This window comes from Hydractinia symbiolongicarpus, chromosome 1 (assembly GCF_029227915.1).
Source record: "Hydractinia symbiolongicarpus strain clone_291-10 chromosome 1, HSymV2.1, whole genome shotgun sequence".
NCBI lineage: Eukaryota > Metazoa > Cnidaria > Hydrozoa > Anthoathecata > Hydractiniidae > Hydractinia > Hydractinia symbiolongicarpus.
In genome coordinates this window covers 13,960,331-13,986,765 of record NC_079875.1, presented here as the reverse complement: position 1 = coordinate 13,986,765, position 26,435 = coordinate 13,960,331, and the positions used below count along the sequence as shown (strand labels likewise).

At 34.5% G+C, this 26,435-nt stretch overlaps 1 protein-coding gene and 1 non-coding gene across 3 annotated transcripts in view; one reads left to right on the top strand and one right to left on the bottom strand.

Moving 5' to 3' along the window:
* Nucleotides 1–26,435, bottom strand: part of LOC130641232 (laminin subunit alpha-1-like) — a 46,832-nt gene that overhangs the window by 8,808 nt on the left and 11,589 nt on the right. The window contains exons 11-39 of one of the 2 annotated variants that reach the window (XM_057447953.1): nucleotides 25,978–26,086; nucleotides 25,219–25,321; nucleotides 23,765–23,837; nucleotides 22,144–22,428; nucleotides 21,423–21,529; nucleotides 21,183–21,259; nucleotides 20,791–20,934; nucleotides 18,751–18,978; nucleotides 18,050–18,156; nucleotides 17,575–17,752; nucleotides 17,100–17,249; nucleotides 16,388–16,539; nucleotides 15,658–15,771; nucleotides 15,163–15,274; nucleotides 14,155–14,351; nucleotides 13,897–14,070; nucleotides 13,291–13,407; nucleotides 12,461–12,674; nucleotides 11,707–11,915; nucleotides 10,864–11,048; nucleotides 10,336–10,474; nucleotides 10,142–10,247; nucleotides 9,752–9,979; nucleotides 8,992–9,234; nucleotides 8,126–8,257; nucleotides 2,166–2,354; nucleotides 1,424–1,740; nucleotides 559–730; nucleotides 359–468 (exon numbers count right to left, since the gene is read on the bottom strand). In XM_057447953.1, the coding sequence (XP_057303936.1) occupies nucleotides 359–468; nucleotides 559–730; nucleotides 1,424–1,740; nucleotides 2,166–2,354; nucleotides 8,126–8,257; nucleotides 8,992–9,234; nucleotides 9,752–9,979; nucleotides 10,142–10,247; nucleotides 10,336–10,474; nucleotides 10,864–11,048; nucleotides 11,707–11,915; nucleotides 12,461–12,674; nucleotides 13,291–13,407; nucleotides 13,897–14,070; nucleotides 14,155–14,351; nucleotides 15,163–15,274; nucleotides 15,658–15,771; nucleotides 16,388–16,539; nucleotides 17,100–17,249; nucleotides 17,575–17,752; nucleotides 18,050–18,156; nucleotides 18,751–18,978; nucleotides 20,791–20,934; nucleotides 21,183–21,259; nucleotides 21,423–21,529; nucleotides 22,144–22,428; nucleotides 23,765–23,837; nucleotides 25,219–25,321; nucleotides 25,978–26,086 (4,671 nt within the window). Of the gene's footprint in view, nucleotides 1–358; nucleotides 469–558; nucleotides 731–1,423; nucleotides 1,741–2,165; nucleotides 2,355–8,125; nucleotides 8,258–8,991; nucleotides 9,235–9,751; nucleotides 9,980–10,141; nucleotides 10,248–10,335; nucleotides 10,475–10,863; nucleotides 11,049–11,706; nucleotides 11,916–12,460; nucleotides 12,675–13,290; nucleotides 13,408–13,896; nucleotides 14,071–14,154; nucleotides 14,352–15,162; nucleotides 15,275–15,657; nucleotides 15,772–16,387; nucleotides 16,540–17,099; nucleotides 17,250–17,574; nucleotides 17,753–18,049; nucleotides 18,157–18,750; nucleotides 18,979–20,790; nucleotides 20,935–21,182; nucleotides 21,260–21,422; nucleotides 21,530–22,143; nucleotides 22,429–23,764; nucleotides 23,838–24,158; nucleotides 24,267–25,218; nucleotides 25,322–25,977; nucleotides 26,087–26,435 lie in introns of those variants that run through there. The other variant, XM_057447961.1, reaches the window with a different exon arrangement.
* On the top strand, nucleotides 24,460–24,531 carry Trnag-ucc (transfer RNA glycine (anticodon UCC)). The gene has a single exon. It is a non-coding gene; the product is annotated as a tRNA-Gly (tRNA).

Here is a 26,435-nt window from a genome sequence, read left to right as displayed (position 1 = left end):
TATATATGTTTTATACATTACGCATGTAAAGACTTATATAGCGTTATATACATCCTCATCATATATACGCCTTTACCATTCAACACAAGTGCCTAGCTTCACCAGTCATTACTTGAGATTGAAGTTCATTCAGTTGTTTTAACTTTAATGAATACATTACAAAATTTATACGACCTTTTGGGTTATCTGTGTACCAGTATCACATATATAACCACAAAGTACGAATGTGAAATTCATAACAACAAAATCAATTAAAAAAGAAAGGAATAATATAAAAGTATCTCAAAGAGAAATATCAAATAAACACATGAAAAGGACAAAGACAAAATGAAAAAAACAAACAAACATGTTTCCCTACCATAAAGCCGCTAGGAAAACCATTTAAATACCATCGGCTGTTGACATCGAAGCTCATGTAACGGACATCACCAACATAGGCTGATTTCATCATGACCATTGAGGAAAAACCTGAATGCAACATATTTACAAAATAAGTTTTTCGGCAGGATAACCAGAATAACGCGAAACTAAAGTAAAATAAAACAAAAAACCACACACCTGTGCTGTCACGAAGAATAAAAAACGCCTCGATTCCCGATCTGGTCACGTGGACAGTATACCATCGACCAATGGCAAGCTGCATTGAGTTTTTACCGATAACGTCACCATATCCAAGATTGTAAACAAAATACATGTAACCGTTTTTCATGTACAAACCCATAGTGCCAGTCTAAATGTAAACACAGCATAATCGCTTAAAGGCCATGTTACACATAGAAAACATTGCAAAAGCTGTTATAGTAAATTCGAGCTACAGTCTTGGTCAAATACATTGAGAGAAGACAGCTAATTTCGAATTTTTTCGCCACAAAGTAATTGCGTTGGCTATTTCTATATTAAATTCACGCATCTTGAACTTGCCAAAGTTTACTTGTTTATGTTCAGAGTGGACTTAGCCATCAGTTTAAGTCGGAACGTTTATGTTGTGCTAATTGTTGTTGACGTCAGCATGACCGTTTACCATTAATTTCTATGCTTTCGTGATTCCTGACATTATTTCGTTGCGCGGAGTGCTGGAGAGTACAACTAATTAATTTCAACGATCTTTACCTGGTTTACGCGCTGGTAAAATATATGTCGCTTTTTTTCACAGTCGTAAAATAACGAAAAAAATGTCTTTGCCTCAAACGTCTTGGCCAAGATAAGCCTGGAAACTCATTACTTAAATTTAATAAATATACAGTATACTCTCCACATAACGAATCTTCAATATAACGTTTTTACTATACGAACCTAAATTTATTTCCCATGCTTAAGAAACCCTTATAAAAACCTTCTGATACGAAAACATGAGCTTTTATAGTGAGAGGTTCCCTTTTATGGGATGCAATAAATAAAATAAAAATTACTCATTCGTACTCACCATTAGATTTGTATTTGAGAACAAATACCACAGGATACCGTTTAAACTTTTTACTTGCACATCAAACTGCACGACTGTGAACATCATACGTGTAAGGGTAGTGACCCCCCGTAGTGAGAAGGTGGACTGCGCACGCTGTTTGTATTCGATGGTGAACGGCATCTGAGAAGCGATTGATTGCAGTTGTGATAGCTTCGAATTCATTCCTGACTGTTTGTTCTCTATGTTTTGGTTAATGATGGCGAAGGAGGCTTGCATGTTGACGGCTTGGAGCAGGTTGCTTTGCTGGCTCTGTACCTTTGTTTCGGCTTGTGTGACTAGTTGGAGGAACAAAAAAGGAAGATGTTGTGTTATAAAAAGGGTAATGTGGATACACCTATACTAAAATTCACCAAGAGCACAAAAATGCACGAACTTCAGGATGCGCGCGAGAGAAAAAGAAAATGTATAAATCATTCATTATTAAAAAATAGCTTAAAAAGACTTTCTTATTCAAAACATGTGAGGTCAAAATTAATTATGGATTTATTTTCAATTAGGAAAAACTAATGTTCTGTTCGGTCATTTCTCTTTTAGTAAAAAACGAGATCTTAATGTAAGTTTGTCATTTCTTATTTTTTTCATTACCTTCAAATTAGCTAATTAGCTAAGAAAATCTTTGGTACTAATCCTTACAAAACACAGATTTGATTGGCTTACATAAAAATCGCGCAACATGATTTGCTGACTATTTCAAACTTACCAACTGTCTGTCCCGCGTTCAGTGTGCTGGTAATGTTGGCTGAAGATGACACGAGGTAGTTGTATTTCGAAGTCAAATCATTCACGTTGTTGAGAAGATTTTGCGTTTCTCGTAACACTTGCGACGCTGACGAAACAGCTTGCGAGATGACGACATTTGCGGCTTCCAAAGCTGCTTGGACGACTGAAGCTACACGAAGGAAATGTGAAACGTTAGACACGTGACTGAACGTGCTAGAAGGTTTAATGTTTACTTGCACACTCCACCGCCGGGCTCGAAATGTAATGTTTGTCTAGGTTATGCTATCAAAATTGCAACTGTTACAGCGGAAAAGCGCATGCGAAAACGAGCAACTTTTTCGATTGCGTTGTTATCGCACAACTGGTTTCGACAACTTTTGTCGCGTTACTTTCCCTATAATGTCTAAGCAGATAAGCTAAAAAATGATACACACGGAGGGTAGGCTTCTTGAAAGATCGTTTGGATAGTTATAAATCGGGATAACAGTCAAAAATGAAAATTTATTCAACAAGCTATTATAGAGGGATATAAATCTAAAAACGGATAAAAACAACAACAAAACGGGATTCTGATACTGAAAAGACTATGTTTCTGATGTACAATACGGAAATACAAATAGGCCTAATCCTATTCAGGCTAGGCTTTTTGGCAGCACTGAAAGGCCGGCCTTCTCGTCTTCGAAAAGGACGAAGGAGACATCTTATTATAAAAATTGGCACAAATATTTGTTAGCACATTGGAGAAAAATTTAAATAAAAAGTTGGATTACGTCATGAAGTCCAAGATGACGTCAAAAATATATAATATACTAGTCGATAAAGCCCGTGGAGAAATCCACTTAGGCAGAAGGACAATGGAAAAATAGGTTGTTTCAGATTTTTTGCTGACGTCAACAGTGCAGGTACAAAAAAAATTGGCCAAGTTTAGTTTATTCGTTGCCTATAACGTGTAAAGGTTAAAACGCTGATCACAATAATGTATAGGATCATATGTATTCGACAAAGGAGATATAAGGTGTTAAAAATTTTGTTGACGTCAGCAATGGCCTGTCAAACCCAAAAATTTATTTTCAAGAAATTTGTGTACCTATTGCCTTCATCGTATAGATCTTGAAACGCTGATCAAGAAAATGTATAGGATCGTGTACTTGAGACAAACGGATGCAGAGATATTAGGGTTTAAAGGTTTTTTGATGACGTCATTAACCTGTCCATTCCGAAACGGATTCGCTGACCTAGGTTTGGAAAACCTACCCAAATTGGTCCCAGGTAGTCCCTAGTTACCCACACAGGAGATGACGTTAGTTATTTCCACCCGTTTCCAAGTTATTAAGCCTTAAATTTAAAAGTGCAATGCAATGGCTTCACTAATCTTAATATACTTTCCTTTGACGTCAATATTGCTTTAACGTCAAAGTTTGCTAATTTACAGAACAAATTTATAGGCGATGTTTTATAGACTTTATCAAAGAAATTTTATCAACTTTGCAAAAGTGACAGACAGACAGAACTGGCGTATTATTATATACTAGTCGATAAGGCCCGTGGAAAAATCCACTGAGGCAGTATAAAAATGAAAAAGAAGCCTTATTTGAATTTTGATGACGTCAGCAACCCATCCACAAAAAATAATTCAGAAGCTTGTTTTCACGTTGCCTCTATTGTGTAGATCTTAAACTGCTGATCCGGAAAATGTATATGATCATGTTCTTTTGATGAGCAGTTAATGAGATATAAAGGGTTTAAAAAGTTTGCTGACGTCAGCAAAGACTTGCTAAAATACTAAAATAATTTCTTAGAAATTTGTATACATGTTGCTTTCATCGCATAGATCTTGAAATGCTGATCAAGAAAATGTACAGGATCATGTACTTTTGACAAACGGTTGCAGAGATATTAGAGTTTGAAGATTTTTTGATGACGTCATCAAACCGTCCAGTCCAAAACGGATTTGGGGACCTAGGTTTGGGGAACTTACCCAAATTGGTCCCAGGTGGTCCCTAGTTACCCACGCGGTGAAAAATCATTGACGTCACCAACTCGTTTCCAAGTTATTTGGCCTCAAAGTTTTAAGAGCACTGTAATGGCTTCATTAATTTAATATATAAGATATTGACGTTAAAAGATATTGACAAAAGAACTCGAAAAACTCGCGCATTCGAGTGGTAAAAAATATCGTCTTTGCAAAAGTCACAGACAGACAGAACTGGCGTATTATTATAGAGACTAGTCGATAAAGCCCGTGGAAAAATCCACTTAGGCAGGAGGACAATGTAAAAATTGATTATTTTAGACTTTTTGCTGACGTCAGCAGTGCAGATACAAAAAAGAATTAGCGAAGTTTAGTTTATTGGTTGCCTGTAATGTGTAGAGGCTAAAACCCTCATGAGAAAAATGTATAGGATCATGGATTTTCGACGAACGTATAAGGAAATATAAGGGTTTAAAAATTTGGCTGATGTCAGCAAAGACCCGCAATCACACATAAAATTTTTTTCCAGAATTTTATATATCTAATGTATAGATTATTGTATAGATCTTGAAAAGCTGATCAAGAAAATGTATAGGATTATGTACTTTTGACAAACAGTTTCAGAAATATTAAGGTTTGAAGATTTTTTGATGACGTCATCAACCCGTCCATTCCGAAACGGATTCGGGGACCCAGGTTTGGGAAAATAACCCAAATTGGTCCTAGGTGGTCCCTAGTTACCCACGCGGTGAAAAATCATTGACGTCACCACCTCGTTTCCTAGTTATTTGGCCTCAAAGTTTTAGGTGCACTGTGATGGCTTCATTAATTTAATATAGGATATTGACGTTAAAGTAGTGTTATTTTCGTCGCTCCGTAACGTCAGAAAATTTGACATATTAGAGTTGCATTTTTCGGCAACATCAAAGGAAAATGAAGACATCCACTTTGCCTGTCACAGACACACAGACACTCTTAGCGTATTATTACATAGACTAGTCGATAAAGACCCGTGGAGAAATGCACTTAGGCAATAGGACATTGAAAATGTTGGTTTGCTGTCGTCAGCATTGCAAATCCAAAAAAAAAAAAAAATTGGCGAAATTTAGTTTATTCGTTGCCTGTAACGTGTAGAGGTTGAAACGCTGATCAAAATAATATAGGATCATAACTTTTCTACGAACAACAAAAGACATAAAAGGGTTTTAAAATTTTGCTGACGTCAGCAATGGCCCGTTAAAACGCAAAAAAAATTTTTCAGAAATTTATATCCCTGTTACCTTCATCGTATAGACCTTGAAACGATGATCAAGAAAATGTATAGGATCATATATCTTTGACAAACGGTTGCAGAGATATTAGGGTTTAAAGATTTTTTGATGACGTCATCAACCCGTCCATTCCAAAACGGATTCGGGGACCCAGGTTTAGGAAACTTACCCAAATTGGTCCAAGGTGGTCCCTAGTTACCCACGCGGTGAAAAATCATTGACGTCACCAACTCGTTTCCAAGTTATTTAGCCTCAAAGTTTTAGGTGCACTGTAATGGCTTCATTAATTTAATATAGGATATTGACGTTAAAGTGGTGTTATTGACGTCGCGCCGTAATGTCTGAATATTTACCATATTAGACATGAATTTTTCGGCAATATCAAAGGAAAATGAAGACATCCACTTTGCCTGTCACAGAGACACGGAACTGGCGTATTATTATATAGACTAGTCGATAGGGCCCGTGGAGTAATCCACTTAGGCAGAACGACAATGGAAAAATAGGTTGTTTTAGATTATTTGCTGATGTCAGCAGTGCAAATACACAATAAATAAATTGAGAAACTTGTTTTCATGTTTCCTCCATTGTGTAGAGCTTACACAGCTGATCAAGAAAATGTATATAATCGTGTGGTTTTGATGAGCGATTAATAAAATGTAAGGGTTTTAAAAGTTTGCCGACGTCAGCAATGGCCCGTCAAAACCTAAAATTTTATTTTAGAAATTTGTATACATGTTGCCTTCATCGCATAGATCTTGAAACGCTGATCAAGAAAATGTATAGGATCATGTACTTTTGATAAATGGTTGCAGAGATATTAGGGTTTGAAGGTTTTTTCATGACGTCATCAACCCGCCCATTCCGAAACGGATTCGTGGACCCAGGTTTGGGAAACTTACCCAAATTGGTCCCAGATTGTCCCTAGTTACCCACGCGGTGAAAAATTATTGACGTCACCACTTCGTTTCCAAGTTATTTGGCCTCAAAGTTTTAAGTGCACTGTAATGGCTTCACTTATGTTTATATACTTTCCTTTGACGTTAATATTGTTTACCGTTAAAGTTTGATAAATTACAGAACCGTTTTATGTATGTATATGTATTTTATATTTTATCCACTTTGCAAAAGTCACAGACAGAAGCTCTGTATTATTATAAGAGACTAGTCGATAAGGCCCGTGGAAAAATCCACTTAGGCAGAAGGACAATGGAAAAGTAGGTTATTTTAGATTTTTTGCTGACGTCAGCAGTGCAATTACAAAAATATTTGGCGAAATTTAGTTTATTTGTTGCCTGTACTATGCAGATGTTAAAACGCTGACCAAGAAAATGTATATGATCATATCTTTTTGATAAGCAGTTAATGAGACATAAGGGTTTTAACATTTTGCTGATGTCAGCAATGGCCAGTCAAACCCCACAAATCTTTTTTTTAGAAATTTGTATACCTGCTGCCTTCATTGTATAGGTCTTGAAACGATGATCAAGAAAATGTATAGGATCATATATCTTTGACAAACGGTTGCAGAGATATTAGGATTTGAAGGTTTTTCGATGACGTCATCAACCCGTCCATTCCAAAACGGATTCGGGGACCCAGGTTTGGGAAACTTACCCAAATTGGTCCAAGGTGGTCCCTAGTTACCCATGCAGTGAAAAATCATTGACGTTACCACCTCGTTTCCAAGTTATTTGGCCTCAAAGTTTTAGGTGCACTGTAATGGCTTTATTAATTTAATATAGGATATTGACGTTAAAGTGGTGTTATTGACGTCGCGCCGTAATGTCTGAATATTTACCATATTAGACATGCATTTTTCGGCAATATCAAAGGAAAATGAAGACATCCACTTTGCCTGTCACAGAGACACGGAACTGGCGTATTATTATATAGACTAGTCGATAAGGCCCGTGGAAAAATCCAATTAGGCAGGATAACAGAGAAAAACAACCGTCATTATAATTTTGATGACGTCAGCAGAGACATGTCAGAACACAAAATGTTTTTTTCAGAAATGTGTATGCCTGTTGCCTTCATCGTATAGATCTTGAAACGCTGAGCAAGAAAATGTATAGGATCATGTACTTTTGACAAACGGTTGCAGAGATATTAGGGTTTAAAGGTTTTTTAATGACGTCATCAACCCGTCCATTCCGAAACGGATTCGGGGATCCGGGTTTGGGAAAATTACCCAAATTGATCCTAGGTGGTCCCTAGTTACCCACGCGGTGAAAAAACATTGACGTCACCACCTCGTTTCCAAGTTATTTGGCCTCAAAGTTTTAAGTGCATTGTAATGGCTTCACTAATCTTAATTAACTTTCCTTTGACGTCAATACTATTTTATCGGTAAAGTTTGGTACATTACAGAACAATTTTATAGGCGATGTTTTATAGAATTTGTTAAAGAAAATTTTGAAGAATGTAATCCACTTTGCAAAAGTGACAGACAGACACACTTAGCGTATTATTATAAGAGATTTTCGAACCTGAAAAAGGCTAAAACGGTGGAACATAAAGAGGTTAAAAAATGACTTTGGAAAAGTTGGTAAGGATATGTGAAGTAAAAGAAAATCATGTTTTCTTCCTGACTACCTGCTAACCGATGAATCACCATGGAAACAGACTCATAACAAAATTTTTAACAGGCCTGAAGTATCCACGGCAAAAGAACTAGTTCGGTAAATATCTTACCCGTTGACGATTCCTGCAGAAGAGTAGCAACGCTGACTTTTAAAACAGGGAACAGACGATTGATTTCGTTCCACTGAGGGAGAGCAGCATGGAAGGTTGTGTTGGCTGTATATAGAAGTTGTTGCAGCGTCGCTAGGAATAAAAACACATCTAAATCAAGCTAAGGAATAGAAAACTTATCCAAATAAAGCGTGTGTTGAAGACCAACTAAATTTAATTCGATAGCCATTTTTTTTATAGGCACCACGAGGCTGAAAGTTTTTAAAAAACGAATCAATTTTTTTAAACAACAGCCAGCTTGAAGTGGTCGAATATAAATAAGTGCAAAAACAAGAATTAGAAAAACACAACACCTTAGTATCAAACGACACGAAGATCATATGACAAATATGATGAAAACTAAACCTTGTTTTGATTGATACAATAATCTGACTTAGCAAGCAAACACGTGATCGTTTCAAGTAAAAAACCAGCAAAAGAACAAGTGACAAGAGAATTTTTATATAGCTTATACAAACGAAACCTTCTTATGATAAGCACTTCTATACAACCAAAACGGACCCTTTTTTCAGGAACAGATGAAGTGACAGTCAAACTCCCATAACAAAACCTCTATGATTACCTCCGCCCCTCCCTTATCAAGGATGCTGGGAAAGCAGAGGGGAGAGGGAACCTGGACTTGCACTTCCTTGGCAAATGTTTTGAATTCACAACATTGAGACCGTGGAGGGGGAGTGATGAAGTCAAAATTTACTTGAATTTCTGAATTGACTCACGAAGGTTTATCTTATAAGAAAATAGGTATAATTGAATTTAATATACAGGCACAGAAAATCAAGCCAACCCCACAATTCGAATCTACATACACTTTAGCTGGACTGTGCGTCGCAGTTCCGATGCTCCTGCACCTTCTAGTTTCGCCACTTGTGCAATCCAAGGAACAATATCACCAGTTTGTCTTCGATAACCCAAAAGTATATATGAGCCTCGATGTCCACTAAAGAAAGGTGCTTGTCCTCCGAGTTCCAACAGACGGCTCATGATATTGTTGCGGTACTGTGTAGCTATGCTGCCAGATCCCTGTTTGACAATAATTACAACTTTTCCAGCTAAAACATAAAAAAATAATCATCGAAAGCTATGATACTATTTAAACTTATCCTAGATTTTGGATTATCGTGAAAAACCCCACCCCCTCTCAAGATTTTTTCGTCATTTTATTAATGCTTACAATGTTGCGCCTATCATGATCGTTTGAATTACTGAAAGTTTTTTTTATCCTGTTAGGCAGCAGTGGCTTAGTTGAGCAGCATTGTGCTCAGGAACTGAGGCTTTTCTGGTTAAGTCCTGCTAGTGAGGGTTGTAAATGATAGGTCTCCTGGAAGTACTGCTGATAATATTTTTTAGGGGATTTTTAGGTGAAAACGTTGGTTGGTTGAGCGGATTTCACTATAATTAAGACTGACAAAAAGTAGCCCCCTCCTTTTTGTGGCCTGTGCAATGCAGTGTGACTGCATAGTTCAGTGGTTATGGTCTTAAGAGTCGTTAGGGATGTAAAAACGAATCTTTAAAACAAATTTGATGCAAAAGTTCATAAAATTGTATAAGATTAAAACAATCTTTTACTTTGTATTTGTTGCAGGAATCTATCATACATCACAGCAGCAGTGGGATTGATATCAGTGCGAAAGTTTTGAACTTGCTCGACAGCACCCGTTCTGTAATTGACCAACAATACACTGTGGCCATTGAGATGTGGATGGTAATCAATGCCATTGATTTGAATTATTGATCTTGGAGGTGACTGCACGCCAGCACTGCCAAGAGTTTCAGATCGCAGGAGAAGGTTTAAAGCTAAATGATACCCATTAACATTATTATAGATCAGTAAACAAACCAAAAAAAGAGAGCAGAAAATAACAACAACACAACAATATCAAAGACAATAAAGCAATAAATAAATAAATAAATAAAAAAATAAAGAACGAACAACCGAACGAATAAACAAGAGCTTACATCCATAAGTTACATTCCGTTGTTTCGATTGTGCTAAAAACCGTTGAGCTGCAAGTAGTTCAGCATTTGCTTGAGAAGTAAACGAGGTGACAGATATACCATTGAGCTGAAACAATGTCATTTAACTATCAATATTGCGTTCCAAGACTAACTACACTCTTTCATTAGACAAGTATCAGAGTATAACCACTTACAATCTTTGTAATGGATTGTACGGATGTATTAGCTGCCACAGCAGCCTCGAGCGAGGAATTGATCAGTCGGTATATTTCATTGTATGTGTTGACTGCGTTCACAGCTTTGGCAGCATATTGTTTTGCCTTGTCAAACTCACTAAAACAAAAACTTAAATTATTACCTTTTTAAGGACATAGCCTGTGGAAAATTACAATTGGTTATTTCGGAATTCATTTTCACAGCAACTTTCAATTTTTCTATCACTAATTAATTCCTAAGGTTTGGTGTCCTTTAGATGCTGAAGAGATCTGACGTTGGTATAAAATTTAGAATCCTTCTAATAGTATTCCCTTTACAATAGTATTAGATACGGATGGACCTATTCTATAAGGGCGATCAAAAGTATTCCTTCTTCCAACTACCTGCTATTGTCACCGACTGTTTCGTCAACCAACCATTGCTAGCGACTTATTCATCCATTTTAGACAGAAACATGCTCATTAGTAAACACAGAAAGGTAAACTTTAAAACCAACAAACTCTAACCTGGTCAGCAGTTGAGCCTGTGTTTGCAAGCTGTTAGCGTGCGACTTAGCAGTAGCATGTACTGTATTGACTTCAGTGAGTAAAGATTCCACAACATTTATTTGTTGACGCAACATGTTTTGAAGGTCGAGCAAACCATTTTCGCCAGCACCAGGATAACTTGAAGACCACCTCTCAGTGTAATGCTAAAAAAGTAAATAAAAAAAGTAAATTAAATTAATATTAAAGAAATAATAAACAGAGTGTTACATATCATAGAAAACTAGTCGTTAGCCCGTGGAAAAATCCATGGGTTCGCCCATCCTTTATATTTACCCGTCGCAACAAAGTGGATAAAATATATCGCATTTGATATTCGTGCTTCCGTAGCACGTTCTTCTAACTCAGCGGGGGGTCCGCGCAGAGACAGACAGACGGAATACGGCTATTATTAAAGAGATATAATAATATATATTCATATTTATTTGCAATTCTTTAATCTTTTGGGAAGGAAAGGACAAGTTAAATTTACAGCCAACATGATCTTTTGTGAATTACCCTAAACTAAAAACACATTTACCATTGGAAAGAGCCAACTAGAACAGTTTTCACGAACTGTACCTACTTTCAGAAGACACTTGCTACTAGAGGTATCTACATCAAAATTCTTTAGTATATATGGTAACAACATCACATTAAAATGACAACGATAACTACGCAGAAGAAGGGACATATTTCGTTGCTCGCTAAATACGGTTCCTAAAGAGTTTCGGTTTTCGGTTTGTTTACTTTCTTGGCCCAAAATGTTTAAAGCTTGAAAAGGTGTAAACAAAATGGCAGACAATAAAATGAAAGTTCTCTCACTTGTGCAGTCAGCGTGTACGTGTTTTGCATGTCTTTAATTGGCATGATGTCAGCCAGATTGATGACAACCTCACCCATGAAATCATCAGAATTATCTGCATCGTAATCGTAAAGAGAAATAATAAGTTTGGTAACTTGAATTTGTTCTGGTGTGATAAAAAATGTGTACGTTCCGCCAATTGGCCAGTCCCAAGTTGGATCCAATGTAGCTAAATTCAAAACGTATCGTATTTTTATATGAAAGTTTATGCAAACATTTGGAAAAATGCTGAGAAATTAAAACAGAATGTAAAACAGTAACTGTGAAAAAAGATTTATAAGACAAAATTGTTTTCTTCGCCATAGTAAAATTATTATATACAAGAACACACAAAAATGTACAATAAAACACACGAAGCTTTTTGTAAGTAAAGGTTTTTACTTACAAAAAGCTTCGTGTGTTTTATTATACATTTTTGTGTGTTCTTGTATATAATAACTTGTAAAACACATTTAACAATAATTCTCTTTGAAATCTCCCCTGACATTTTGGACCAATAAATGCAAAGATTTTTTTGCAGGAAGACCAGGCAGGAAATACTAGGACATTATGGTATTTCCATCGACCCTTCTTCGCAGTGTTAAAACTTCTTTAATGCTACATTGACCAATACTAAGAATCAACTGTAACAACACAGGGGTTAACAAAAAAAATAAATCGAAAATAAAATTTTGCACAAAAAATATATATAACAAGCTGGAAAAACATTCAAACCTGTTTTAGGTGCTGATTCCAAAGGCCCTTGATTAAACCATCTCGGAAATATTGAAAGTTTAAAATATGGGTCCGATTTTAATGATGGATAATCACGAGGAACAAGATGGTAGCCCCGTAAAACATTCACTCGTACAATGCTATTTTGCGGAACATATGGTAAAAACATGACTTCGATACCACCAGTAATAGTCTGGGTGTGCATACGAATTTGCTAAAGATAAAAAACAAGATATTATAAAAAAGAGGTTATCAAATAATTACAAGACGCAGGCACTAGACAAGGAAAACAATGTTTCTATAACTTAATTTGCCTATTTTTACCTGCTTCATTAAATTGATAACATGACACAGGGTAGTATAAAGATAGCTTTTAATGTAAACAAACATAAATTTAGTCTCCGACAGAATTTATATTGAAGGAGATTTCAAAATTTTTTTAGGAGAAAACAAACCTAACCTAACACTTAAAATGCATATTGGTTGATCTTTTTTCAACATGTAGCAATAAAAAATAACTGCTTAAAAAAAAGGAATATCAGAATAGACATTTTGAAAACTTTTTAGAAGGAGTCAATATTTTGTGTTCAAATTAGAGATTATTTAGAATATTTTAAGAAGGTCTCAATATAAGGTGTTGTCACTCTATAAAAATGCAAGTCAAACAAACTTATCAATACAAAAAACTAAAAGGATACAATAAGCTGTTGAATATAAGTCAAAACTGAGGTTGGATATAAAATCAACATTTTATATCCAAACAATTTCATCTAGACGATTTTGACAACGAGGTTCGAACTAAATATAACTGATACTTTGAAAATACACACCTCATAAACTCCCTGTGTCTGTTTGTAAAACGTATCAGTTTGTGCCAATAATGTTCGAATGATGTTCTGTTCATCTTCAGTTGCCATTATAAACTGTCTTTGCGAATCAATATAACTCTAAAAGAAAATTGCCAATATGTATTACAGTTCATTTCACAATGAAATTCTTGGTTAACATACATCAAGAAATTATTCATATGCAAAAAATAAAATTCCTAACAGAACAGTCTAGGTCCAGTGCCTTAAGAAGCAATTTCCTTTTAGGGGGCTTCAATATAGTGTCTTCTCGAGGACAAATTAGTTTTGCACGTGAGAAATGTTTTGAAAATTAGCACCTCTAGATTGCCGGAAAACGCATGGAAATCTGACAAAGTATGTCAAGTAAAAAAACCCGGCTAGATGTTCTTTCGTTTTTTACATCAAGATAATATGGCTTGTTAAAAGACTTTTGACATTCTTCATATACCGTAATGCATAGGACTGTCAAGACACATCACATGTATATACTACTTTACATGACATGGTTTATGTCAAGGTCCAAACTACACACACTGGAACACGAAGAAAAGTAAAAACAAACTTATACAAGCAGAGAAATACACATACCTTTGTTTGATTCAATAAGCTCTCCACTTCTTTTCCTGTCGCATACACAGTTTGAACATTTTGCAAGAATGCTGCACGCGATGATGCCCATTGTTGTTCTTTGTTTTTAAAATATTCTTCACTTTGATCCATCGCTTTTAAATATGCGACAGATAACGTTTGTTGATACGTGACCTGAAATATTCATGAACAATAAAAACATCAAATATATACTTCTATCTGTTTCCAACTCTCAGGAACCTTTTAACCAAAAATTACCTGCTTTCCAATATTAGTTATGTTACCAAGAACTCGATTGGACAGCGCTAAATCTAAATCGATCTGTCTCTCGTAAGTATCAAAATCAAATGTTGGAGAATTTTGAACATATGAATATGCCATACTGACAACTTTTGATGCTAATGAGTTCAAATTCACAAGTTGTGAAAACGTTGTTGATGCAAAGGTGTTTGATTCTAAAAGAAGAATGTTAACATGTTGGAATGAAAAGTTTTTGAAATGAAAAGACTAAAACTTCCAGTAGTTATATGGGTTCCAATTGTGTTGCTTAATAAGAGAATTTCTGGATTGAAAATGATATTTATTTTATGTTTTAAAAGATAAGAAGTTGTTTATAAAGTCCCTTTTTTCATTTTCAAGTTATTGAAGATTTAAATATTTAACTTTGAAAACTTATGATGTCATAATTAAGTTTTTAAAAAAATGCTGGCATTACATTTTTCTACTTATAATATGGATAAAATCACTCTGGGATTTTAAATTTTTGCATTGTCAAGATATCATTGAGAGCATTAGTCCACATTGCTTAAAAGTTTTGATATTTTTGAAGTTTGCAAGATATTCTAAGCATTAATTTATATTTAGAGAGAATCTTCAAAGCTAAATATCTTACGAACAAGAAAAGATTTTAAAAAAAAAATATGGAAGACTTGATAAACGACTTTTTATTCCTTATAACAAGCAAATATATATTTTTCAATGCAGGATTTATTTAACAAAACTTTTGAAGGAAAACAACAAAAAAGAAACTTAGAAAAAGTGACAAATAAAAAAAATATTTTCTACCCTAGCTAAAAACTTTTAACAGAAATTTCCAAAACAACAGAAAACACATCGACTGTTCTTTCAAGGAAATGCGGTTAATACATTTGCAGTGAACAATATAATGCTAAGCTATGCTATACTGTGGAGAAAATATTTCATGTACAGAATGCTTTATTTAATTAAACGTTAAACGCAGTAAGAATAAACAAGAAATATCTGCACCTTGACTAGTTTGCGAAGCTTTTAGAGCTGCGTCATATATCAATAACATCTTTGCACCACCAGCATTCGCGACACCAGTCAATTGACTAGCTTGCATGGTAACAATGTTTATCTGATACATGAAACAAAACACTCTCAGATAATACAAATCTGTGCATGTAAAAGGGTTCATGTATGTAATTTAATTATAAGAAACCGTTAAAATATATTTTTTGTACTCCCCATGTAAGTTAAGGCACATAAAGAACAATATGAGAGTTCAGCTGATTGAACTATGAAATTTGAAAAAACTTCTGACATCTTTTGGACAGTTAAGGAATTAATTCCCAGTTTTTTTCTGTCTACTTTACAAATAAATTATTGAACTACAGTGGAGAAGACTAACATTTAAATAGTAGATAAGATTGATCGGTAAATATATTGAACATCAATCAAAAGTATGCAAAAATAAAAAGCTACTCTTGGCAATTTCAAATTTCAGTGTAGTATACTAACCTGGTTTATTAAACTTGTCAAACGTGCATTCCATGGAATCAAATAATTGTCTTGCAAGCGCTTATAATCTTTTCGTCCTTGTGCCACACGAAATTGAAACAATGCTGCATTTAACTAAAAAGATGGCGGATGTGTTATCCATAATCGTTGGTTAAATAGGTTACTTAAAATGAAAATTAACGCTAAAACAAAAAGAAACTGGTATAAATATATATATGAAATTAATTGGCTTATGCAGTGACAGTTCATCTAAAAATAATAAAATTAGAACAACAGATATTCAGAAGCAAAAAATGCTTTGTCATTCTGTGTGTTGCAGACCTGTTCTTCATTTGACTTATTATACAGGTCACAAGGATAATTTTTTTGCTCCTGCCTTCCTATTGAATGGCCAAATCCATTACAATGTTCAGTTCACTAAAGCCAATCTTTCCATTCATTATTTTACATGATATATATACACTAAATTTAATGTATAATTTCATGTATACTGAAGCTTTGCAGTAATGTGAAATATGTAAAACATTTTTATTTATTGAAAAAGCCAATCAACCTTTATACTTCACTAATTCAGATTTTCTATCTAATATTTCCTATGAGCACAAATCCATTATCAGTAAGGAGCAACTTACGTGATAGCTTTGCGATAGATACAAGTTAAGTTGCTTAACCAACATATAATTTTTCACAAAGAAAACATATAACAGCTTAACAAATTAAGGGAACTAACTTCAGCTTGTTGCAACCGTCCTTGAGTTGATACCAACTCAGCTTGAAGGTTCGATAAATTCTTTGTTAAATTCAAGTCCTGTTTTACGTTTTTTAACTTTATTGCAACTTCATCAGCATGTGACTGTAATTTCCTTGTGCAAAGTGGACATTCTAAAAAGGAATTTAGAACTTCATTTACGTAGTACTACACCAACCACAGCTTTTGGCATGAATCAAATTGACGATATCAATAAGGGATTTCCTGCATGACTTATAGAATTTAAGGATGCATTGTTCAAGACTGAATTTACAAAAGACCTAATATAAGGATTTGATCATCTAAAGCAGCAATGTGTCATATGGAGTTTAAGGATGCATTGTTCAAGACTGAATTTACAAAAGACCTAATCTAAGGATTTGATTATCTAAAGCAGCAATGTATACATAAAATCAAGCGCTACATATAACTCTATTTGCATTTTGGAATAAACAACAGTATATTTAAATGTGATTGACAGGATGCCACTGAATTCCATTTGCTCCCAATAATTGGGATTTTCAGTACTGCGGAAAAATTAATTTGCTGCTCTTCAACACTTAAATCAATAAAATATAAGACAAATGCTACTACTAATTCACTCTAGTTGTTTGTATCAGCAACATTGATGGTAATATGTTATTTCTTCCCCATTAAATACCCTGCATATACTGACAATAATAATTAAACTTACGTTTACACCCATTGATGCCAAACTCAGCATACTGCTTCATGCACGCATCGCAAGCTCTTCCCATTACCCCACTTTTGCAATCACACTGTCCAAATTCATCATTAATGCACTGAGTGTTTAGCACTGTTCCAGTGGAGTTACAATTACATGCTGCAAAATAAAAACACAGCTCATGATACCAGGGTTAAAGTTAATTCTTCATGTCTGTAGAAGTTACAACGTAAAGTGAAAATATTGACATATTTGTTAATCCATGACTTGTGCAAATGATTGAACTTAAATGTTATTTGATTTTGATTTTTATTAAACACCTTTAGCTTGTGTTATAGTTGAGAAGTAAACTTTATTTCTGCGTTTATTTTTTAAATTTTTAGTTCAGTAATATTTTTTGTGAAAATTAGAAACCAAACATTTACTTATTCATTTTGAATTTTCCAAGATTCTACGAAATAAAAAGAGAATTTTGATTACATACTTTGACATGACTTTGAAGGTAAACCATAAAATCCTTGCTTGCACTTGTCACACTTCAAACCTTCGGCCGATATGAAACAAGAACATTGACCCGTCTCGGCACATTGTGTATTCATTGAGCCTTTCAAGTTACAATTACATGGGGTACAACCGGCTATACTTAAACCAAAGTAATTTGTCTAAGAATAAATGAAACAGGTGTTAAACAAGAGAAAACAGCCAATATGTATGAAAATCAAACCTCTGAGCTTTCTAAATGAAGGCATTGTATTTTATCAAAAAGGAAATTAGGTCATTTTTAAATAACTACATAAACTTTATGAGACAACTGACTACGAGGGATGCAAAGAAGGTATGATAACCTTAACAAAATTCAACTCTTTTTTACATTTTCTAATTCGTGTGACACCATACATAAAAATTAAATAACAAATGTATGTCCTTCACCCATCAAGAAAGGGAATAATGAAACATACAGCACATTTGTCGCATTTGGTGTTGACAACGCCTGGTCGACAAGGACACTGTCCTGTGACTAAATCACATGATTGATTGTAAGAGCCCAGTACATGGCAATCACAGGCTAAAAATAAAACATTCAAGCAATATATATATCACAATAGTTTTCTTTTCTTTTATTTATTTTCATTATTTATTTACATTTTTGTTTTTGAAGTTTAATCATACTGTAAAATTTAGAAATTTAAACGACAAGATAAGCTGCATGAATTGAAGTACAGTCAATGACATTGAGTTTTAAACGGCTAATCCTTATAATATCATGGTTGTACAGAAAATAAAACCATCTATATTTGAAAGTTAGTTTGTTTGTTTTATTATCGCATTTAAAATTTCACCAGCAACACTACTGTTTTGCTTAAACAAAACACTCTCTTGTCAATAAATGTTGATTTACCCAGTGCCCTTCAGTGGCCAGGTTTGGCCATCAACAGGACAACTAAACAAGTCAAAAACCTTGTCTCAAAGCCAATAGAACTTCCACAACTGGTAAAGCAGGGAAGAAATAGAAAATTGAATTCTTTGTAAAATATCTTTATATCCACTGCATACCGGATTTTTGTTGGAAGATATAAAATCACGATGAACAAACTTTCAATTATATATAGCCTAAATATTAAAGAGATATGTGGTTACTACTGAAGGATATTTTACTTACATCTACATTGGCCTTGTAAAACATCTCCAAAGAATCCAGGTTTGCACAATTCGCAATGATCTCCAAATGTGTTTGATTGGCAATCCAAGCATTTTCCATTCCGTTCACACTTGACACTGTTACCATTGCAGGCACAGGCATCACAAACCCTTCCCTGTGTGTTGATGGGACAATTGCAAGCACCAGTGTTTGGATTACAAATTGGGTCAGGCCCTTGGCAGCCACAAGCTGGAAAAGAAAAGTTTTTATTTACAAGTTTCTAAATTGGAGCTGCAAATTTTACAGAATAATATCCAAGTAGACAACAATACATGCCCTGTATGCTAAGAATGTACTATTTACTCAATTTATGTATTTACTAGACATTCAGTCCCCAATGGCATTGATTGAAATAAATTCAACTACAACACATGAAGCCACCATAGCAATCCCAGTCTTTTTAGGAATATTTGAGTAGGTGATTCGCACGTGTAAATCAATTAACGCATGCGATGTAAAGCGCACGTGCAAAGATTGTTACGCATACGACACGGGCTCCAAGGTTATTTTTTGTTGCGCATTCATTTTGCGGTATTAAAGTGGGGGACGTTTTAAATCGTGAACCCCAAACACGATGATCAAGCGTCTACTGGTATAGCGACTCTCTCAATCTTAACTTCCTTTTCTACATTTCCGAAATAGTATGCATGACTATACTGTCATTTTTATATTTGTTGTTCACTATTCAGGTCATCACAAGCAAATAGGCAAAAATATGCTTTGTTTTCAAGTTAAAAAAAATCTTTATCCATGTGGCTCAAAACTTTAAAAAAATTTACACCGCACAAGTGTTTCGTTTTTACAGGCATAAAAAAAATCCATTAAGTTCGAGCCTGAAGAAATTATCCACAATTTAATTAAATCCATGATAAAATGTCTATTCCGCCTGTAAGTGCAGTTTTGCAGACTTGCTTCAACCATGCTCCGTCGGCGTTCACCTCCGCATTAAGGCGGATTTTCACGAAGCGAATTGAACGGCGATTCGATGGCGAATTCGCTTTTTCATTTTCACGACAAAATAAATTAGGCGCCAAAGTCATTGTTTAATCGCGTTCTAATTGGTCAAAAACTAGCAGCGAAATCTTTAGCCGCGAAAAAGTAGGAACTGTTTCTACTTTTTAGTGAAGAGAATATTTCGATGCAAAGTCAAAATAAACAAAACTGCGCATGCTCAGATACAATTCGCCGTCGAATTCGCCGTTCAATTCGCTTCGTGAAAATCCCCCTTTAAGAACCGCATGGCTGGATTTTTTGTGTAAGACCTGGTTACCAACGACGAAGGGGCCAGGCAAAAGAGATTTATGTCTACGTAGTTCTTTTAACTAAGTCAGGAGTCAGTGAATTAGCTAGGATGGTCAGGTTTGCTATGAATAGGCTTGCTCGTAGATTAAAAGGACCAGGACTATTCAATAATTTCTGAGATCGTGTCCGACCATGACGGAAATCTATCGGACGTTTTGTCTGACGAGTCTCCAAAAATTCTTTCGAGGGCTTCCATCGCACGCTACAAAATGGACTATAAAGGTTGATTTTGAAAACTCAATATTTATTTTTCAGGCGTGCGATTAATCACACTCCTGAAACAATTTAGGTGTGTGCCAAGGCGTGCGTGTTCGATCGCACGCCTCTCCTGAAAAAGACTGCAATCGTTTTAAAAACAATGTGCACAGTTGTTGAGTCTGTTTGCAGGTTCGTTTGTAAACAATTTCGGTTTCCCATCATTTTTATATTCAATTTTTTCTGGGAATAGCTTACTTGAGGCATTTAATTATTCACGTTTTTCCTCTTGATCCATCATGAATAATGTTAACCATTAAATAAACCTAACAACTCCAAAATTTTGAATTCCTGGATTACACCTTGTTTGGTATATAGTTGCACAAAATTTTTTAGAGTAATTGGATAAGTGAAAACATTTTCCAAATTTAATGAATTATAAAAAAGCAAAATAAACTATAAAAGTTAACTTACTAAAATGAAAGGTATATAATTAAAACCTACCTATGCAACCTGTGTCGGAGAAGTCGTAAAAACCAGGTAAACAATAAGAACAATCTCGACCACCTACACCAGATTTACAATAGCATTGTCCACCAACTTTGTTACATGTGGCATTAACAGAACCAGCTGGGTTGCATTTACAGGCTATAAAAATACAACATATTATATTTTCTTATTTTTTTACTTAAATAAAAATTTGAACATTTTATAATACTAGTTGTTAGCCCGTGGAAATATCCACGGGTTCGCCCGTACTTTTTATACTGTACTGCGTGCGTCTCACTACTTGCGCAGCTAAGCTACCATTTTGCGTGACAGACAGACGTATACGGGTATTATAATATAGATTTTACATTGAAAATTGATAAAAAAATATATGTTAGCAAACTTACGCAAGGCTCCATCCTCAAACTTGATTGTCATACTGTATGCTGCAGCCATGCAAACTGACTCGTTTGCAGTTCCAATTCTGACAAAAAAAATTTAGTCTCAATAAAAAAAAAAAAATGGCAGATATGTATTTTTTCCTTTATTGAAAATAGATTTACTTTTTAGTATTAAATTATTAGCACAATCTTAATTCATTCACAAAACAGTCATTTAAATCGTGCTGCATACTGAAATAAACTTACCCCAGGTCATTATTCTCAACATTACAAGATGCTAAGAAACTTGCTCTAGCAGAAGCTGATAAAATTGAGGCTGTCATAAATTGAACTGGTATGGCAATGATGCGTTCCTATAAAGTGTGGTGAGAAAAATTACGTTTAAGTGGTTTTGGTTCAATTTCAATATTCTTACTCAAGAATTTAAAGCTGGGTCAATGATTTTGTGAAACACTTTTATAATGGTTTGAGCACATTTATTTGTCATATGAATTTGATGGATGGAGGATTTTGGCAAGTTTAAAAGGAGTGAAACACATCAAATAGTGCAGAGGTTCACAAATTGCTGTACATACACAGGTATTATACCAAAATGGATCAAACCTCTACTTTTTGCAGAAAAATTATTAAAAATGGAGCAGCATGCAGAAAAAATATTAAAAATCTATGTCGTAATTTTGTGTGTATATTGTAATAGCTTATGCAATTAACCACTACTATACATTTGACACAACCATTGGACACTTTTTTCTTTTTTACTGCTTTTTGTGCTTTTTAGAAAAATTGTCCTGACCCAATCTTTCCAAGAAATAAGACTTTAAGACATACAAAGAGTCTTCTGCACATTTTATGAACAAACTTAAAATAAGGAAAAAATATGTGTACAGATATACCCTAGAAGAAAATAATTTGTAAGCCCCTGTAGTGAAAAACAAAAACTTTTTTTAAACATATAACATATACATACCATCATAAAGGCACTGTCTATTAAAGTAGATGCTACTTGGACACTGTAAACACCTGCTTTCAGGAAAAAATAAAAATTGGTTCCTTGTTGAAAGGCTTGGTAACATTCTGTGACACATTGTGCAGGATAAGCAACAGGTAGATTTGGACCAAATAATGCTGTAGTTGTTCCCATGAGTTTAAGACTTAAAGTCAATGTGGTGATACTTTCATCCATTAAAATATATCCAGCAAAAATTTTGTACTGTGAATCATGTGGTATTGTCAAGGTGGTAGTGAGTGTTGACTAAAAATAAGTAGAAAATTGCAAAGAAGAACATTTTGCTATTATTTAACAAACTTTAACTTATAAACAAAAGTCAGTCGGATGATGTTAAAAAGGTCACATATTGGACAATAACTAAGTTATGCCGAAATGCAGCCTGTCTATGTGTGAATAATAAAAAAACAAATTTGTTGCAGCAGCAGTTATAGAAATAGGTGAAACAAATGAATGATGAAGAAATTGGATTTGTAATTTTAACATTTTCTTTGTAATGTGATTGGTAAGACGGCATGTTGATTAACAAATTGCCAATTGCGACCTGCTAATTCCCATCTATGGTGAGGAAAGTCTAAGATTTGTGCATGAGTAAAGAGAATCTGAGCTTATATGCTAATTTTGCGTTACAGGGTTTAAAAAATTGTAACATTTTCTTCCAATTTTTGAAAAAGCTCCTTTTTTCCGAAGGTAGGTAAGTATATAAAATTGATCTGTATTTTTGAATAGTTAAAAAACTCTAAATTAAATAAAAAATGAATAAACTTTGATTTGCCATTGCTTAAAAAATAATAAGAATATGGTTACCATATCCTTATCGAGGTAAACTTCCACTCCAAGATAAAAAGGTAAAAGGAGAGAATTTAACCTAAAATTTAATTGACTGACAAATTCTTATGTTGTAATTAACAGAAAATAATGAAATGAGTTCAACTTTTTCTGTAAACAAAAATATTTTTGTTTTTCATTCTCAATCACACATAACAAATTCTGTATATATTTTCATGTGCCACAATTCATTAGTATCTTAAGTTGATTAATCTTCAGTAAGACCTATTTTTGTAAGGTCCGAAAAATACATTATACAAAAAATAATTCTCATGAATCAGTCACGACAAGATATTTTGCAAAACTTTTTTCGCGACTGAACTACTAGGTTTTTTAGTAAACCTAGCAGGTTTAATATATTTTAGGCTTATTTATTGAGATAATGTAGCCTTCACAGAGGCTGGCCATCATTTTATTAACTACAAAAAAGAAAATTTGCCAAAAAAAACTAGAAAAGAAAAAAAGAAAAATCCTTAGGCTTTTCTACAAAGTATCACAAAGTCAATTCTTAGAATTCATTTATAGTATATATATACTTATACAAACATTTACTTTTGCAAATTTGCCTTTCCAGGTATTTTTACGCAGACAAATTTTATGACGATGGATAAAATTAATATTTGTGAGGATTAATCAACTGAATACAATTTATGTGACAAAATTTGTGAACCAAACTGTCATGGCAGAATAGACACAAAACTTCACCGGTTCTTATTTAAACTGTAAGTTTTCACCACAAAAGATTAAGACATACTTGTGCTGCTGCATATAGGTATCTCCTTCCTTGTATGTAATGCATGCTTGGAAAGTAGTATCCCACTTGGATCCTGCAAAGAAAAAAAAACAAAAACAAGATTGTATTACTTTTTTTGGAATACTTGTACTTGGTATTCGTGGGTTGTACGCACATTAAAAATTACATTTAAGAATGAAATTAGCTGGCATGCAAGCATAGATCGTTTGCAGCTAGATGCAGCTAGATAGCTAGCCAGACAGCTAGTTAGATAATTAGTTAGATAACAAGTTAATCACCTAAAGAATAAATAAAAATAGTTACAGCATGGTTTGAATTATACACGAGTATAACAAAGACACAGGATGTAAAAATACACGTAAGGATACGTGAAACTGAATACGAATTTCCTTACCCATTTTTTAAAAGCCGCCTTAAGTCAAGAAACGTTCTTAGCGTTTAGGAGTAAAGTAAGGAGCGCACATGTGGAAATATCCGCCATTCATGTTTACATCTGACAGTGTTTTATGTTACGGAACCGAATTTGTTTCTTAAAATTTCTCATTTAATATTTATTTCTTATAACGAAATAAATATCTTAAAGTCATATTTATAGGTTAAACTTTTTTTTATCACGGAAACAAACAAAATAATTATATATATTAAATTTAATTAAAAAGAACGTTTAAATTTGATTAAATACAGTCTGTAAACAAGCGTCGGTGGTGTAAAGGTTAGCATTGTTGCCTTCCAAGCAATAGATCCGGGTTCGATTCCCGGCTGACGCATACTTTTTATTTTTTACAAAACAAAAAAATTATAGGCGTTTTTAAATGGGCGATTCTTGTACAAGAGAAACCGCAGTGGATCTCTTCTCAACCACAATACCATGGATTTTTTTTTCTCATTTTGTATATCTGGGAGAGTGGCTTGAGTATCGTAACTGAAAGAAGCGACACTTTGAGCCCAGGGAAACCCAACCTTGCGCCTGCGTCTCTCTTTTTATATTGGGAGACGATCGCCGTCCCGATCTAAAAAAAGATCCGACATGCCTTGGGGACGAGGTTAAGGGGGGCGGTGGTCATCTCCCTCTTAAAAAGCGTTTACTTTTCTTGACACGTCAAAAAATTGTTTATCCTGAGAGGGCAGAGTTTTTCAACATCGATTAAAAGAATTAAAGAACTGTATATGACGTTTATGCAAACTAGTCGTTAGCCCGTCCTTTTTATACCGCATTGCGTGCTTCTCGCTATTGCGCAGCTAAGCTATCATTTTGCGTGACAGACAGACAGACAGACAGACGTATACGGGTATTATTATAGAGATAACACACGAAAATTCACAAAAATACTCTTTTTTTTGTTTATAAGAATATGCTCTATAAGAATATTTGGCTGGGGTTAAAAACAACGAGCCTAAACAATGTATAGATAATTAAACACGAGTAGAAATTTTGAAAAAGAATAAATACTTACTGTTTACATCTTCGACTATAGATATGCGCTCTACATGTGCACACACCAGTTACTTTGTGACATATATAAGGACTAATCGAAGCTCCCACATCACAATCGCACCCTACGCAAAAATAAGAATTTTTTTTGTTATGTGACGTAGCGATAAAAACGATAGATCCAAAAGTTAATTTTTTTATTAGTAGAAAGGAAATCATAAACGTGACTATGAAACTTTCATTTTAGTGGCTTACAGTTGATACAGGTAGTGGAGAGATTCGTTGACACCTTTAGTCATTCAGAGAAGGAAAGAAAATAAAGTCACTAGGGCTAGGGAATGGTCCGACTTTTTGGAGCTGTATGGAACTCGAGCTGAGATCTCGCTAGGCAAGCGGCCAACTCACTCATCAGCAACCGGTTGCCGAGGAGATCTCGCCCATTTTACCCAAAATCTCGGCAAGCAGGCTGGATAAAATTCTATATAAATAGTAACAAAGCAGGCTAGCTCGCCTAGGCAAGATGGATTATTATGCTCACGTAATCAAATTCTTTTGTTATGACAATTATTTTTTTGTTCTGCACTTTTTAATCTTTTCATTGTTCAAAGCCAGCCCACCTAAAAGAGGTAATTTTTTGCATTATAGAAAACCAGCCCGGTAAATGAGCCAGCTTGGTTTGCCGAGGCTGCCCACCTACATATAAACAGTCTCAATCTATTTAATGGACTTGTTTATACTACACTTCTAGAGTACCATCTTTTTTAGGTTCTTCAATACTTACATTTGCATCCTTCAGAATGGTCGTTTCTTAAATCGTAGTAACCATCTTTACATTTGGAACAGTCCCGAAGTTTCACATTAGCTTTGCATGGACACTGCCCAAAAAAATCCTATAACACAACAAACAATGTTTTTATGGCAGAGAGAACTGAACTAGACCTTTTTTATAGTCTGGAATAGCGTGAAAAGTTAACACTAAGAAATGACACACTGTTCACCTGGTCCCCAGATCTCCTTTTTCACTCGTTGATAATGGTATAGCAAGTGAAAAAAGAGCCTTGAGGACGAGGTTGAACATACTGTTGAATTGTATGTATACTCTTTTTTACTGATATGTTGGTTTTACTATTTGAAACTTTACTCGTTAAATAGCACCATCTGTGAAAACTAGATGGTTAATAGGAAGAGAAGAAAGTAAAAAGGGAAATTATTTAACAGATTTTAGTGAGTGGTGTGACT